We start from the raw sequence: 14,756 nt of genomic DNA on the forward strand, positions 1-14,756 counted from the left end.
CCATTCAAGATCAAGAATGGGAGATGAACTGGGAAATCAATTTGTTATTTCTTTTTCATTCACTCACTCCGACACTTTTCTTACGCCAACCAACTCAAAAACTCAGAAACCATCCGTGAAAACTAATACTACTTGAATCCTCTCCCAAATCATCTATACCAAAGATGAACATCATGAGAAGGTATAGACCCGTATTATATCTCGAAACCACAGAGTATCACCTGTACGCAAGTCAACCATGTACGGTGTCTCACACCAACCTCATCCTCCCTTCTCGAGTTGCTCCATCGATTTCAACATCTGAGGTAAGCAACCTTAGTCATCACCTCTAACCGTCCTCCGTCCGTCCAACCGTTCAATGGACCTGCAAAATTCCATCCAATCACATCCCTCTCTTTCCCATCACCTCCCCCAGGGCATTTCCGTGTCTCCACTTTCTATCCCCGGGGGAGGAAGCCACAGCACATTAGCACTGGAACACCTACCTGTGCAACAGCCTGCCTCCAGCAGCAGCACCCAGTAAAGAGGCGCCCGTTGCGAGTGTCCCCGTCCGATTTAAGGTCCACGGGAGTGTGCCAGACAGTGTGCCAGCGTAAACGTGCACGTCCAGTCCGCGCCCGCGAAATTTCGGAGCGCCGCAGCGTCTGCAGAGGGAGAGACAGAGAGGAAGGAGCTTTGGTCATTGCCTCAACAATTTCGCGATCCAAACCTGGAAAACTGTCCGCCGCCTCTTCCACTCCTCCCCGACCAACCTCTGCCAATTGCTCCCGTCACGATAACCTCCACTCCCTTTCCAACCGCGAGATAATCACAAAATTTCAATATGGCTGCTCTTGTCAAGGCGATCAACGCAAAGATCAGGTCTAACCCTGTGTCGGACTATGTCTGCTCTACCCGTACGTCGTGCCTGCGCCCGTCTCTCTCGATTTTTTTTCTTCGCCCGCGGCTCCGTTGTCCGGAGTTAGCGGGGATTATCCCACACAGCAAATGGGCAGAAAGGGAGCTTGCTTGAAGCTATCGCCAGCTATCGCATGGCATCCTCGAGTGCCAGACAATTATTGATGAAGCTTGCCCTCTCGAATCCGGTGCGATTGTGGTGCCGGACCGTGTCGCCTCGATACCCCGTGATGCCCGGCGCTTACGGACTTCGATACTCCGGTGCCGGCCGCTCGCGATAGCTTCAAGATTGGACTCTGGACAGACAGCAAGGCTAATTCGTCACGCACCGCAGACTTCTGGGGCCCCGTCTCCAACTTTGGTATCCCTCTGGCCGCTGTCATGGACACCCAAAAGTCCCCCGACCTGTACGTCGAATCCCTCCTTCTGGCCCTCTCCCCGCCATCCGCACCCTCGGACAAGATAAGATGCTGATGCACCTCTCCCTTTTGTAGGATTTCCGGCCAGATGACGGGTGCTCTCTGCATCTACTCTGCCACCTTCATGCGCTACTCCCTCGCCGTCTCGCCCAAGAACTATCTCCTCTTCGCGTGCCACTTCATCAACGAGGGCGCCCAGCTTACCCAGGGATACCGTTACATGCAGTACAACTACTGGGGAGGCAAGGAGGCTTCCGCAACCAAGGATGCGTTCGAGACCGTTCAGAAGAAGGCTGATGCCATCGAGGCCAAGGTCGAGACCAAGGTCAAGGAGGCTGTTGGCAAATAAATGCGTCCCCTCACTCGAGGGAGAGGGAGAAGCTTGGAAAGGGGGCGATACGAGGCGGCAGACACTTGCTGGCTGGGTGTGGAAAAGGCCCTCGCCAACATTATGACGACGCAAGAGGGGAGGTTCGACTTTGATGTGAAAAGAGCGCCGAGAGCTTGTCACGAGCCCACGGCTGTGGTGAGGCCGTGACAGGGTGGAATCCCCGTCGACGGCAGCACAGCATAGCGTGGCATAACGTGGCAATGCCCAGCCGCGGCGGACGGTAGCTGACGGTTCTGTACCATCACCTTGCATTGTTGTTTTGCTTTTCGGAAACGGACCCTGATTCCCCGGGGAAACACTCAGGGACGAGCCTCTTCATTGCGGCCCGCAAAGTCGTAGAATAGAACAGCGAACTGTTTCTGGAACCCGGCAAGTGTGGCAGCTCTGAGTCGTGAAAAGTCAAAGTGATGTTCTTGGCAGCAAAGGGTCAAGGACCGCAAGCCAAGCAACCTGGAAGCAGCCCAGACTAAAGCACTACCACATGGACCTGAATAAGGTGGGTAGCAGTAATGGTGAGCCGCAAGCGAATGTAATTGGGCACGGAGGTCGTCGTCGTCGTGACGGTACTTTGACGGTGGGCCAGCGGTCTCGGGGCCTCGACCCGAACTCTCAAAGTTCTTACGAAAAAGAAAAAAAAGTCCCGTCGTCTCCTTCTTCCGCGCATCAAGAATCCAAGTCAACCGCTCATCTGGGCCTCAGTGACGGCCCTGACGGACGGAGCGGAGCGGAGCCCTCCTATTTCGGGCGAATCGCGCATGGTTTCAAGGGCCGGGGCCGGAGACAGTACAGGGTGAGCTAAATTCGATGAGTCAAAAAATAGGGTGTCGTCTCATCTCATCTGGACCAAAAAGCCGCGAGAGTCGTGGATACTGCACCACCATGGCATAGTGGCATGGTGACATGGTGGCCCTCTCCGAAACTGCGAGAGCACCGACATGATGACCCCCACTCCCCTCCCTCGCTGCTGGCACCTGGAGTCTTGGACAGGCCGCAGGTCTCGCCGGACGGCCGGCCGAGTGCAGATCCATCTTCGCTTTTGGGACCGCGCATGTGCTGGAGTCCGGCGTTATTAATCGTGGGGTGCAGGGCGGGTACGCATACGGCGTATGCCTCAAATAACCTGTGATATCCGGACGTGGAAGAGTCACACAAAGGCCGATCACGCAAGCTGGCAGACCCTTTCCTGCTGAAGAAGGAAAGGGGGGGCCACCCAGGTGAAATAAATGTCGCAGCATGTCATGAAGCCATCGCTAATTGCTATTACCATCGACATCCACGCGCCGGCCTGGTGGCGCACTGAAGATACGCCGTGAGTAGACGTGCGCAGTTTCTTTCACCAAGAAGCTTGAAAGCCAAATGCCGGACCAGCCGAGGTCGGAGTATCCAGATCTGGGTTGAGAGTCATCCTCGACCTCATGGTGGGCTTTTTTCAAATTCTGATGTCAAATTTTCTCGCTCCTTCGCGCTTTGCGGCCATGCCAACACCGCTTGGATGCTTGCGCGATCTGGAGGGGACAACAAGAGGAAACGGAAAGAAAAAATAGCCTTGTTGCAGATGGGGGGCCAAGAGTCTTGGATCGTGGGTTACCCAGTAGTCTGGGCTTAGCTGCGTAGGATAATCTGGCCGAGTCGCCCTTGAACTTGCAGCGCAAGTGAGATCCAGCATGGCACCTTGGCGGTGTGATGAGTCGAGAATCAGATGGCTGATGCGAAGACTTGCATCTATACTGGTTTGATGTTTCTTAACACCCCTTGTGGTGTCGTTTCCAGCAACGTTGTAAAGTCGATCCAAACGTGGTCTAGGAGTCTAGGACAGCCCAGATAACTCTTGTATTCAACGATGCGAGATTGGAGTTGGTAGCGGGAGAGATTTGACTAGTGGACCGGGAATAACGCTCAAGTATTTTATGGAGATGCGTGGTTTTGTCAAGACCGAGAAGAACCTGGAGGGTCTGGGGGTGGTGCGCTTCCATATTCCCCGTGTGGCTTCATGCGTGCTGTTGGCGCGTTGCACTTGTGGTGATGTCCATCCACCTAATTGAAGAATAGGAACTGTGGGCGGAGGTTGGTCGGCGGGTGGGATAGCCAGGCCGAGCCAAGGTCGGCGTGGCCTGCCTTGTCGTCGTTTCTGGGCACGCAGCCGTCAAGCCGCCGTCATGTCCCTCGGGGCAGGAAACCGAGGTTGACGATATCTTCGGCCCCCTTTGCTCTCTCGTTGCCGTAGACGGTAGGCTGTAGTACACGCCTCGGGAACAATGACAAAGGGGTACGAGTACAGCGTGACGCGCCGGACGGATGAACCCTGTGAAAGTCACCCCGCATTCTGCAATGGATTGGACCGCGGGGCAGAAAGGGCGAAAAAGGTCAGGGACGAGCAGGTGAAAGATTATCCATCAAAGACTGATATCGCGTCGAGTTGTCCCGAAGCAAAAAAGAGTAGCCGGTAGTTGTGGTCATTTGGTGGTAGTGGTACTGGTTTGAAGAGGCGGACGCCCGAACGACACGGCGCAAAGCCGTGTTATCCTCGGCTTCGGCAGTGAAGAGGCCCGGAAGACCCATGTAGCTCTTTTCGTGAGGCCGTGAAGTGCTCGTGGCATCGCGAAGTTCGCCGAACGTGTTGCTTTTCTTTCGGGAGATGTCGATTTAATGTGACATGGTGGACGGCAACTTGGGGTAAGGTATCGTTCAAGGTACCTGGTGGTGGAAGGGAAGCCGACAGCACTGAGGAAGGAAGGAGTGCGATGCTGCCGGCCTGCCTGCCGCTACTAAGGTGCTCCTGGGGCGGTCTTGCCTTGTGACAGGCGCCACCAGCCGAAGGAGAGATGGAAAAGACAGGTGCGAGGTACAATGTACACAATACGTACATTTTGCATCTCGGCGTGTCTTTCCATGTTCATTTTGTTGGCAGTTCCAGTGTTGTTACCTTAACTTGCAATTGTTTGTACTGGGTACTGCTGGTGCCAGTTTGTCTTGCTTGTTGACCCTCGTAACGAGCAATTGCGCTTTCTTGCCTGTGTTGTAATTTGTTTGGCATTGCTTGTTCCCCCATTTCCCATACCTAACTTGCCCATTCACAGTAAGTATGCACTTGTCATGCCGGAAATGTCACTAATCCTGTCCTGGAGTTGTCACCTCGAGAAACCGTTAGTCAACCGGAGGCAAGCTGTTTTGTATCGGCAGGCTCTGGTTGGTCAATTCCTTCTGGCCTAGCGGTGTTTTGCGACCCCGCCAATCTTCTTTACTTTTAGAATATTTATTTATTTTCTGTTACCTCTGGCTGCCGTCTTCAGGTCTAGGCCTGATGTGTTTGAGAGGGGATGAGCAGGCGTCATGTCTCGATAGACGCCTCTCGTGGGGTTTCTCTGGTTTGCGGCTTGCCATGTTCAACATGAGGCTGTCCGTATCTAAAGATAACAGTGTTTCTTTGGGGGTCGTTTCTGTTGATGGCAGATCTCTTGGCTGTCCTCACCAATCGTCTCAGGAGCTGCGGTCAAGGCGCCGGCGGGCTGGAGACGACCTAATAAACGGAGACGGAGGCTGGAGCCGGTGGAAACAGATCTCGGTCAGGGATGGGCGGGGATGGGGGCGTTTGCTGCTATTCTCAGGGCGGCGTCTGTCTTTCAGACTTTCACGGCGTTTCTCTCGCGGGGGCATTGCAGAGCCAAGAGGTATCAGCATCTCAGGTTGGTCTCCCATGGACGTTTCCTATGGATACTGGATACGGGTACCTGTCGCACCTTGATCCTTGGATAGTTGTCGGGCCTTTCCATCAACTTTGCTCTTGGAGATGGAGTTGTCAAGTTGAAGACATTTGAGAGCACTGGAGTGACATTGCCCTGCATCCGTCTCAACCTAATGCCAAGGACGGCAGCGAGGCGAGGCGGTGGACTGCAGACATCCTCAAGTGCGAGGATCAGCCATGCCATGCCGCCGTTGTCGTCAGTCAGGTGGGACGTGGGAGATGAAAGTTGAGAAGCCGAATGCCGGGGAGACATTCCATTGCATGTTGTGGTATGTCACGCTGCTTCGAGTCATCGTCTTGGTGTTCGCGGATTGGCAGATTGGGTAATAATTAGGAGTAAGGGGAGTGACTTTCTATGGTCTCTTCTTTCCCTCTCTACCTTGGACTCTGGAGGCTCCTTCTCTTTTTTTTCTCTCTCTTGTCCTTCTTTCCGCGACAAAGCGGCTGTTTGAGTAGTGCAGCTTACATCGCAGAGTGGCCTAAGCTCCTGTCCTAGACAGGGCAGCTACCATCGAGGAGGAGTGGACGAGGGGGGCAGGAAGGGAAGGGGGGAACTATGGATGTACCTTGTACCTCGGTACCTAGGTACATGTTCCGCGGTCTCACCCCTCCCCCTCTTCTTCCCCTCCATCCATCTTGCCATCCACCACCATATCCTCTGCTCCGTCTGAGCCAAATCTTCACCGTCCCAGCGGCGTCTGCAACACGTCTGTCTGCATCTTTCCCGCCGTGAATTACCCTCATGGATGTACACTGGTACAGATGACCCTCAAGAAATGCTTTCCTTTGGCGCTAGCAGCTGGAGACAAGGTCCCCTCCTTCATGACACCGAGGGGTGAACAACAGCACCAGCAGGGGGAGGAAGGTCAAGTCCCTCACTCTCCGGCCGTCTCTTGTCTTGTCAGTCAATCCCAGCTCCAGCCGCCGGCCTCCAGTTACAGTATCGTCGTCGCGGGTTCCCTGCCGTTGAGCAAGTCACTCCGGCCATCTGCAACACCAAGATTGGCTTGGTCTGAACTGTGACTGACTGAGGGTGGACGGTGGACATGGGCGGATGGATCTGGTCTGGCCTGGTCTGGTCTATCTTTGATCTCCCACTCTTCGGTCCTGTCTAAGTTGGGGTGTACCTACAAAGGACCATGGCCCGTTACGCACTCTGGACGAAGAATGTTTGCCAAGGCCTGTCTATCATGAGACTGTGACTACTGCTACAGTCTAGGTAGAGGAAGTATCTACTTACAGCCGAAGCGCAACAGAGTTGTGAAGACGAGGGGAGCCAGCCCATCCATCGATACATGTATTGAGTGAGCCCTGACACAGACAGCTACCTACAAGCTCCCAGCTTCCGAATACAATAAATCCCCTCATCCCTCGAGCTTCCAGTTCATCCTGTCGTTCCTCTCTTCCTCTTCTCGTCCTCCGTGCTTCCACCTCTTTTGCTGGCTCCTCACCTACCTTACCTGAGTTTCTGTCAGCTGCTTTGCTTCGTTGTTTGTGGTCCTCCAAAGATACCACTCAACTATCCGTACCTACTCGCATCCACCACCGTCATACCCCCCCACCACCGACACCCACTTTCTGTACCTTTCGGTCGGACGGGTGTAATAGAGAAGAGCTGTGCTCACCTGTCATCGAAGCTCCTCCCTCCTCCTCCTCTCTCTCTCCCCGGTAGAGAAGACAAGCTCCCCCCCCCCAGAGCTACCCCTCGGCTCTTAATCTTCACCTCTCGTGTCGAATCGATACCCCCTCGGCTCAACTTCCGCAGCCCACACACCACACACAACAAACCAGCAGTCACAGCACAAGCAACAACAGTTGCGCGCTTCAAACTTCGGCCTTCGGCTCAGCAGTCCCCCCTGGCCTTGTCTTGTACCCGCGCCGCCGCATCCTGCTGCGCCTGATCTGCACCTGAGAAAAAAGCCAGGCGGCAGAAGTCCAAACCGGCCCTGGACCCAGACCCCGACCGGCTTAAAGCTTGGGAGACCTGGGAGATAACCCCACCAACCCAAACCAAAGTTACCAGTCCAAACCACCCCGCCAACCGACACCCCGACGCAATTGTCTCGCAACTGAGACCTCAACAGCTTCCCCTGCTCCTCGGTCCATTCAAATACGGGCCGTCGTAGCTTCTGAATCCGTTCGGTCTCTCCCCTCCTTCCTCCTGTCCTCTCTTCACACACAACCGCCCACCATGGCCCAAACACAGGTTACCTTCAACGATGTCTTTGAGGACGGCGACGTTGAGGAGGTCCAGAAGGACCCCCAGACCATCCACCACATCCGCGCCAACTCAAGCATCATGCACTTGAAGAAGATCTTGGGTGAGTCGCGGTATTCTCGAGGAGCCATTGGATTTTCTCCATGCCTTGTCGCGCTATTCGATCCAAGAACTGTGCTGACCTGCTGTCTTTTACCCCTCTACAGTGGCCAACCGTGGCGAAATTCGTAAGTGCTTCCCTCCAGCCGAGCTCCTGACTCACGCAAGCTAACCACTGCCACCTTCTAGCCATTCGTGTATGTCGATTCTTGTCTTGGCCCAGGTAATGCTTCAGAAACAGAGATGCTCACTTTTGAATGTGTCTAGATCTTCAGAACAGTACGTAACTCAACGTTTTCCAACTAATGCTGCTATTATGGCACTAGAAGATCCAACGCTGACTCCCTACAGGCCCACGAGCTTTCGCTGCACACCATCGCAGTCTTCAGGTACAGCGCACCATCTGGGCAACCCCCAAGCTCTGCATACTGACTCTCCTTGCAGTTATGAGGACCGTCTCTCTATGCACAGACAGAGTAAGCCCACATCTAGCTTTTAAACAACCCCGAAGCACCCCTCTAACCCACGTTCCACAGAGGCCGATGAAGCATACGTCATTGGCAAGCGCGGCCAGTACACCCCGGTCGGTGCTTATCTCGCTGGAGACGAGATTATCAAGATTGCCGTCGAGCACGGCGCGCAAATGATCCATCCTGGTAAGAAAACGCATCTTCTATAGATGCTGTAGTCAAGCCACTAACACACCGCCAAAAGGTTATGGTTTCCTCTCAGAAAACGCCGAGTTCGCTCGCAACGTCGAGAAGGCCGGTCTGATCGTGAGACATCCCGCTAAAAAACCCCCCCTAAAATCTGATAACACTACTGACTCGGTGTGCTTTATTAGTTCGTTGGTCCCTCCGCCGATGTCATTGACTCGCTCGGCGACAAGGTGTCTGCCCGAACCCTCGCTATCGCTGCCGGTGTCCCCGTCGTTCCCGGTACCGAAGGCGCCGTTGCCACCTTTGAGGAGGTCAAGAGCTTCACCGATGAATATGGTTTCCCCATTATCATCAAGGCTGCATATGGCGGTGGTGGTCGTGGTATGCGTGTCGTCCGCGACCAGGAGACCTTGAAGGAGAACTTCGAGAGAGCCACCTCCGAGGCCAAGTCCGCCTTCGGCAACGGCACCGTCTTTGTCGAGAGATTCTTGGACAAGCCCAAGCACATTGAGGTCCAGCTTCTTGGTGACAACCACGGCAACATTGTCCACCTGTACGAGCGTGACTGCTCCGTCCAGCGTCGTCACCAGAAGGTCGTCGAGATCGCTCCCGCCAAGGACCTTCCTTCCGACGTCCGCGACGCTATTCTCAACGACGCCGTCAAGCTGGCCAAGTCGGTCAACTACCGCAACGCCGGTACCGCCGAGTTCTTGGTCGACCAGCAGAACAGATACTACTTCATCGAGATCAACCCCCGTATCCAGGTCGAGCACACCATTACGGAAGAGATCACGGGTATCGACATCGTTGCCGCTCAGATCCAGATCGCCGCTGGTGCCACCTTGCAGCAGCTTGGCCTGACCCAGGATCGCATCTCCACCAGAGGTTTCGCCATTCAGTGCAGAATTACCACCGAGGACCCGGCCAAGGGATTCTCGCCCGATACCGGCAAGATCGAAGTCTACCGATCTGCTGGTGGTAACGGTGTCCGTCTTGACGGTGGCAACGGTTTCGCCGGTGCCGTCATTACCCCTTACTACGACTCCATGTTGGTCAAGTGCACCTGCCACGGTTCTACCTACGAGATTGCTAGGAGAAAGGTCCTCCGTGCCCTTGTCGAATTCCGTATTCGCGGCGTCAAGACCAACATTCCTTTCCTCGCTTCCCTTCTTACCCACCCGACCTTCATTGACGGCAACTGCTGGACCACCTTCATCGACGACACTCCTCAGCTCTTCGACCTCATTGGCAGCCAGAACCGTGCCCAGAAGCTTCTTGCCTACCTCGGTGACGTCGCCGTCAACGGCAGCAGCATTAAGGGCCAGATTGGCGACCCCAAGTTCAAGGGAGACATCATCCTCCCCGAGCTCCTCAACGACGATGGTTCCAAGGTCGATGTTTTTGCCACCTGCAAGAAGGGTTGGAGAGAGATCATCACCGAGCAGGGCCCCAAGGCCTTCGCCAAGGCTGTCCGCGAGTACAAGGGAACTTTGCTCATGGATACCACATGGCGTGATGCCCATCAGTCTCTGTTGGCCACCCGTGTCCGTACTGTCGACTTGCTCAACATTGCCAAGGAGACTAGCCACGGTCTGAGCAACCTGTTCGCTCTGGAGTGCTGGGGAGGTGCGACCTTTGATGTTGCCTACCGCTTCCTCTACGAGGACCCCTGGGACCGTCTTCGCCGCATGAGGAAGGCAGTGCCCAACATCCCCTTCCAGATGCTGCTCCGTGGCGCCAACGGTGTTGCTTACTCATCGCTTCCCGATAACGCTATCGACCACTTCGTCGAGCAGGCCAAGAAGAACGGTGTCGATATCTTCCGTGTATTTGATGCCTTGAACGACATTGACCAACTCGAGGTCGGTATCAAGGCCGTCCAAAAGGCCGGTGGTGTCGTTGAGGGAACTTGTTGTATCTCAGGAGACATGCTAGTAAGTCAGCCTTCATCTCATGTCTTCGTTTTTTGGAAGATTTCGTATTTCCTGTGTTGTAATTGAGCGTTTCCACTAACATCCCCCAAAGAACCCCAAGAAGAAGTACAACCTCGAGTACTACCTCGACCTTGTCGACAAGCTCGTTGCTCTTGACATCCACATCCTCGGTCTCAAGGACATGGCTGGTGTCTTGAAGCCGCACGCGGCGACCAAGCTCGTTGGTGCTATCCGTGCCAAGTACCCCGACCTCCCCATCCACGTCCACACCCACGACTCTGCCGGTACTGGTGTTGCGTCCATGGTCGCCTGCGCCAAGGCTGGTGCCGATGCTGTCGACGCTGCCACTGACAGCTTGTCCGGCATGACCTCTCAGCCGAGTATCAACGCTATCATTGCCTCCCTTGAGGGCAGTGAGCACGACACCGGCCTGAACCCGGCTCACGTCCGCGCTCTGGACTTCTACTGGTCCCAGTTGCGTCTCCTCTACTCTCCCTTCGAGGCCCACCTCAGCGGACCCGATCCTGAGGTGTACGAGCACGAGATTCCCGGTGGTCAGCTCACCAACATGATGTTCCAGGCCTCCCAGCTTGGTCTCGGTACCCAGTGGGCCGAGACCAAGAAGGCCTACGAGCACGCCAACGACCTTCTTGGCGACATTGTCAAGGTCACTCCTACCTCCAAGGTTGTTGGTGACCTTGCCCAGTTCATGGTCTCCAACAAGCTGTCCCCCGAGGACGTCAAGGCTCGCGCTGGTGAGCTCGACTTCCCTGGCTCCGTTCTCGAGTTCCTCGAGGGTCTGATGGGTCAGCCGTACGGCGGATTCCCCGAGCCTCTGCGTTCCGACGCCCTTCGCGGCCGCAGAAAGCTGGACAAGCGCCCCGGTCTGTTCCTCGAGCCTGTCGACTTCGTCAAGGTCAAGCGTGATCTGCACAAGAAGTTCGGCGGTCCCATCACGGAGTGCGATATCGCCGCGTACGTCATGTACCCCAAGGTCTTTGAGGACTACAAGAAGTTCATCCAGAAGTACGGCGATCTCTCCGTCCTACCGACAAAGTACTTCCTATCTCGTCCCGAGATTGGCGAGGAGTTCCACGTCGAGCTCGAGAAGGGCAAGGTTCTTATCCTCAAGCTCTTGGCCATTGGTCCTCTGAGCGAGAACACTGGCCAGCGTGAGGTGTTCTACGAGATGAACGGTGAGGTCAGACAAGTCACGGTCGACGACAACAAGGCCTCTGTCGAGAACGTCAGCCGTCCCAAGGCCGATGCCTCCGACTCTAGCCAAGTCGGCGCTCCCATGGCCGGTGTGCTCGTTGAGCTCCGTGTCAAGGAGGGCTCTGATGTCAAGAAGGGCGACCCCATTGCTGTTCTCAGCGCCATGAAGATGGTAAGTTTGAGTTTCTACCTAGCTACCATGTCAAGCTCTTTACTAACATTCAATCCTAGGAAATGGTCATCTCCGCCCCCCACAACGGAAAGGTGTCGACCCTCCAGGTCAAGGAGGGCGACTCAGTCGACGGCTCCGACTTGGTGTGCAGAATTGTCAAGGCTTGAACGGGATAAGGGATCCTGGCTGGGTTACGGCAGAGCGGCAACTTTCTTTGATTTTATTTATGATTCCAAATATTTAGCGAGAAAACCAAAGAGGCATGGAATTCGACATGAGAAAAATGTCTGGGGCGCGATGAACGGTTTATATTGGTAGTTTGAATTCAAGTACATTTAGAACCATTGTCATCGTTGTCTCCATTACGAGTGCGCTCGCCTCCTAAGGCGGTATTTCAAACCCTCGTCTCCTTGACACTATACTAAACGGAATACGATATGGATGCATACCATTCCTGTCCTTGATGACTGTCCCTGTTGAAGTGCAGAAGTGGAATTGGGCGGGTATGCTCGGACCAGAACGAGCAATCTGAACCCACAATAATCTGGGTGAGACCAACCAATGAAAATGCAGGAATCCAGGTGCCTCAGATGAGGGATATTCCTGGCTGCATATGGAAAGGAGAGAACACAACATAGACAACAATATGATCACAATAATCCACGACAGTCCCAAGCTATCTCAGCACCATAAGTTCAAAAGTTCTTTACCGATTGATTACGTCCAACATGAGGAAACCGATACCTCAATTCTCCAATCAACCCTTTAGAGATCTTATCTCTAGTGTTTATTTAAAAGCAAGCGTTGTCTTTATCATGCCTATCTCGTATTGTTTATTATTCTTATCTACCCTATTACTTATTAAGCGGTGCTTAATACGTAATATATAGTATGAATATACAATATAAATAGATAACTAATCATAATATTAAAAATACCCTCGTTATTATTATTAAGAATAGTTAATATAACTAACTAACTTAGGTAGTTATATATTATTATTAATTCTTTTATATATACGTTAACTAATAATAATACATAACGTGGTTGATAAGCGAGTGGATCAGACAAGCGAGTGGATCAGCCGACCGCGACCAACATATCTTCCACCCTTCATAGGCGTTACGCCACAACCAAGCATGTCATCACAAAGTAATGAAGGCCAGCTAACCTTAGCGGTTCAGGCTATCAAAACGACACCAAATCTTAGTATCCGAGCGGCATCCCGGATCTACTCAGTACCCTTCTCAACCTTACGCCATCGTCTAAGGGGAAAGTTATCACGACGCGACACTATACCTAGATCGCGGAATTTGACTACGCTTAAAGAAGAGAAGCTAATTAAGTATATTCTCGACCTAGATTCCCGATCATTCCCTCCCCGCATTAGAGGTGTGGAAGAAATAGCTAATCGACTGCTCGCCGACCGCAACGCGCCCCCAGTTAGGAAGCGCTAGGCTTCGAACTTCGTCAAGCGACAACCACAGCTCCAGACGCGCTTTTTTCGCAAGTACGACTACAAGAGGGCCCAATGCGAAGATCCAAACGCCATAAACGCATAGTTTCGCCTTATGGCGAACACAATCGCGAAATATGGTATTGTAGACTCTGATATCTATAACTTTGATGAGACTGGGTTTATGATGGGCCAGATTGCATCTGGGATGGTCGTCACGAGCGCCGAAAGGCGTTCAAACACGAAAATGATGCAGCCTGGTGACCGTGAATAGGTTACAGTCATTCAGGCCATTAGTTCGTCGGGCTACAGCGTCCCGCCGTATATCATCGTTGCAGGCCAATATCACCTCTCCACCTGGTACACGGAAACCAATCTCTCACGCGACTGGGTCATTGCAACGTCTGACAACGGATGGACAACAAACGAAAGAGGCCTAGATTGGCTCCAGCACTTTGATCGGCATACAAAACTGCGTGCAACTGGCAGTTATCGCCTCCTCGTCGTCGATGGGCATGAAAGTCACCACGCTGCCGACTTCGAGATATATTGCAAGGAAAACAATATCGTCACACTCTGTATGCCGGCCCATTCGTCTCATCTGCTTCAGCCCTTAGACGTTGGGTGCTTTGGGCCACTAAAGACGGCTTATGGTCGACAAATTGAGGATAAGATGCGCCGGGGTAATACGCATATTACAAAGGAAGACTTCTTCCCTGCGTTTCGCGAGGCTTTTGCCCAAGCTATTACGGAAAAGAACATTCAGGGAGGTTTCAGAGGGGCTGGGCTTGTCCCTTTGAGTGCCGAAAGTGTGCTTTCAAAGCTTGATATCAGGTTACACACTCCAACACCTCCAGGATCCCTCCCAACAACACCCCCTGCGTGGACTTCTCAGACGCCAAACAACCCAACAGAAGCATCTTCTCAGTCTGAACTCATCAAAAGGAGGATCTCCCGCCATCAGAATAGCTCACCAACTTCAATTATTGAAGCTGTTGAGCATCTATCAAAGGGGGCGCGTGGATTTATGCACCAGATTGCGTTATTAAGGTCTGAGAACAAAATCCTTCGTGAGGAAAACAACCTACTAAGCCGGCGCCGGAGGGCTAAGAAAACACGTCTCAGACAAGGAGGAAGTCTTACTATAGCTGAGGCTGAGGACCTTCAGTCGCAGAGAGAAGCAACAGCTCAGATCGAGGAGGAAACACGCCGGAGTAGTGGTCGCCGACCGAGGACCGAGACGGGCCAACGGCGATGTGGCGTCTGTGGGAACACTGGTCATAATGCACGAACATGTCAATTTGCTGAAGAAATGTCTGAAGAAGAGGATCTTAAATAGTTTTAATTGAATTACTTTTCTTAGTGCTGCGTATCGGTCGCAAATGTGCTGTGGTCGCGGTCGGCTGATCCACTCGCTTGTCTGATCCACTCGCTTATCAACCACGTTAATGATTAGTTATACAATATTAACCTTAATAGATTAACTTACCTATAGATAAAGATGGCCCCTAATGAGGCGGACCGGACCCCAAAGGGCTATCTCGTATTATATAT

The 14,756-nt window shown here is 53.3% G+C and overlaps 2 protein-coding genes across 2 annotated transcripts; both read left to right on the forward strand.

Annotated features, from left to right (window-relative positions):
• Positions 1–570: 570 nt before the first annotated feature.
• Positions 571–2,074, forward strand: BDP81DRAFT_119658 (uncharacterized protein). The gene is made up of 3 exons (XM_060581585.1): positions 571–896; positions 1,232–1,304; positions 1,392–2,074. Exons 1-3 carry the CDS (start codon positions 824–826, stop codon positions 1,663–1,665), a joined length of 420 nt encoding a protein of 139 aa, XP_060439603.1. The 5' UTR covers positions 571–823; the 3' UTR covers positions 1,666–2,074.
• A 5,566-nt stretch (positions 2,075–7,640) lies between these two features.
• Positions 7,641–11,913, forward strand: BDP81DRAFT_454401 (pyruvate carboxylase; the record flags this gene model as incomplete). The annotated part of the gene is made up of 11 exons (XM_060592937.1): positions 7,641–7,770; positions 7,874–7,894; positions 7,956–7,963; positions 8,034–8,045; positions 8,118–8,155; positions 8,211–8,242; positions 8,303–8,422; positions 8,481–8,542; positions 8,611–10,359; positions 10,451–11,746; positions 11,806–11,913. 11 exons carry the CDS (start codon positions 7,641–7,643, stop codon positions 11,911–11,913), a joined length of 3,576 nt encoding a protein of 1,191 aa, XP_060439604.1.
• Between the last annotated feature and the right edge of the window lie 2,843 nt (positions 11,914–14,756).

The sequence above is a fragment of the Colletotrichum phormii genome, assembly GCF_030913505.1.
Source record: "Colletotrichum phormii strain CBS 102054 chromosome Unknown BDP81scaffold_28, whole genome shotgun sequence".
NCBI classification, from domain to species: domain Eukaryota; kingdom Fungi; phylum Ascomycota; class Sordariomycetes; order Glomerellales; family Glomerellaceae; genus Colletotrichum; species Colletotrichum phormii.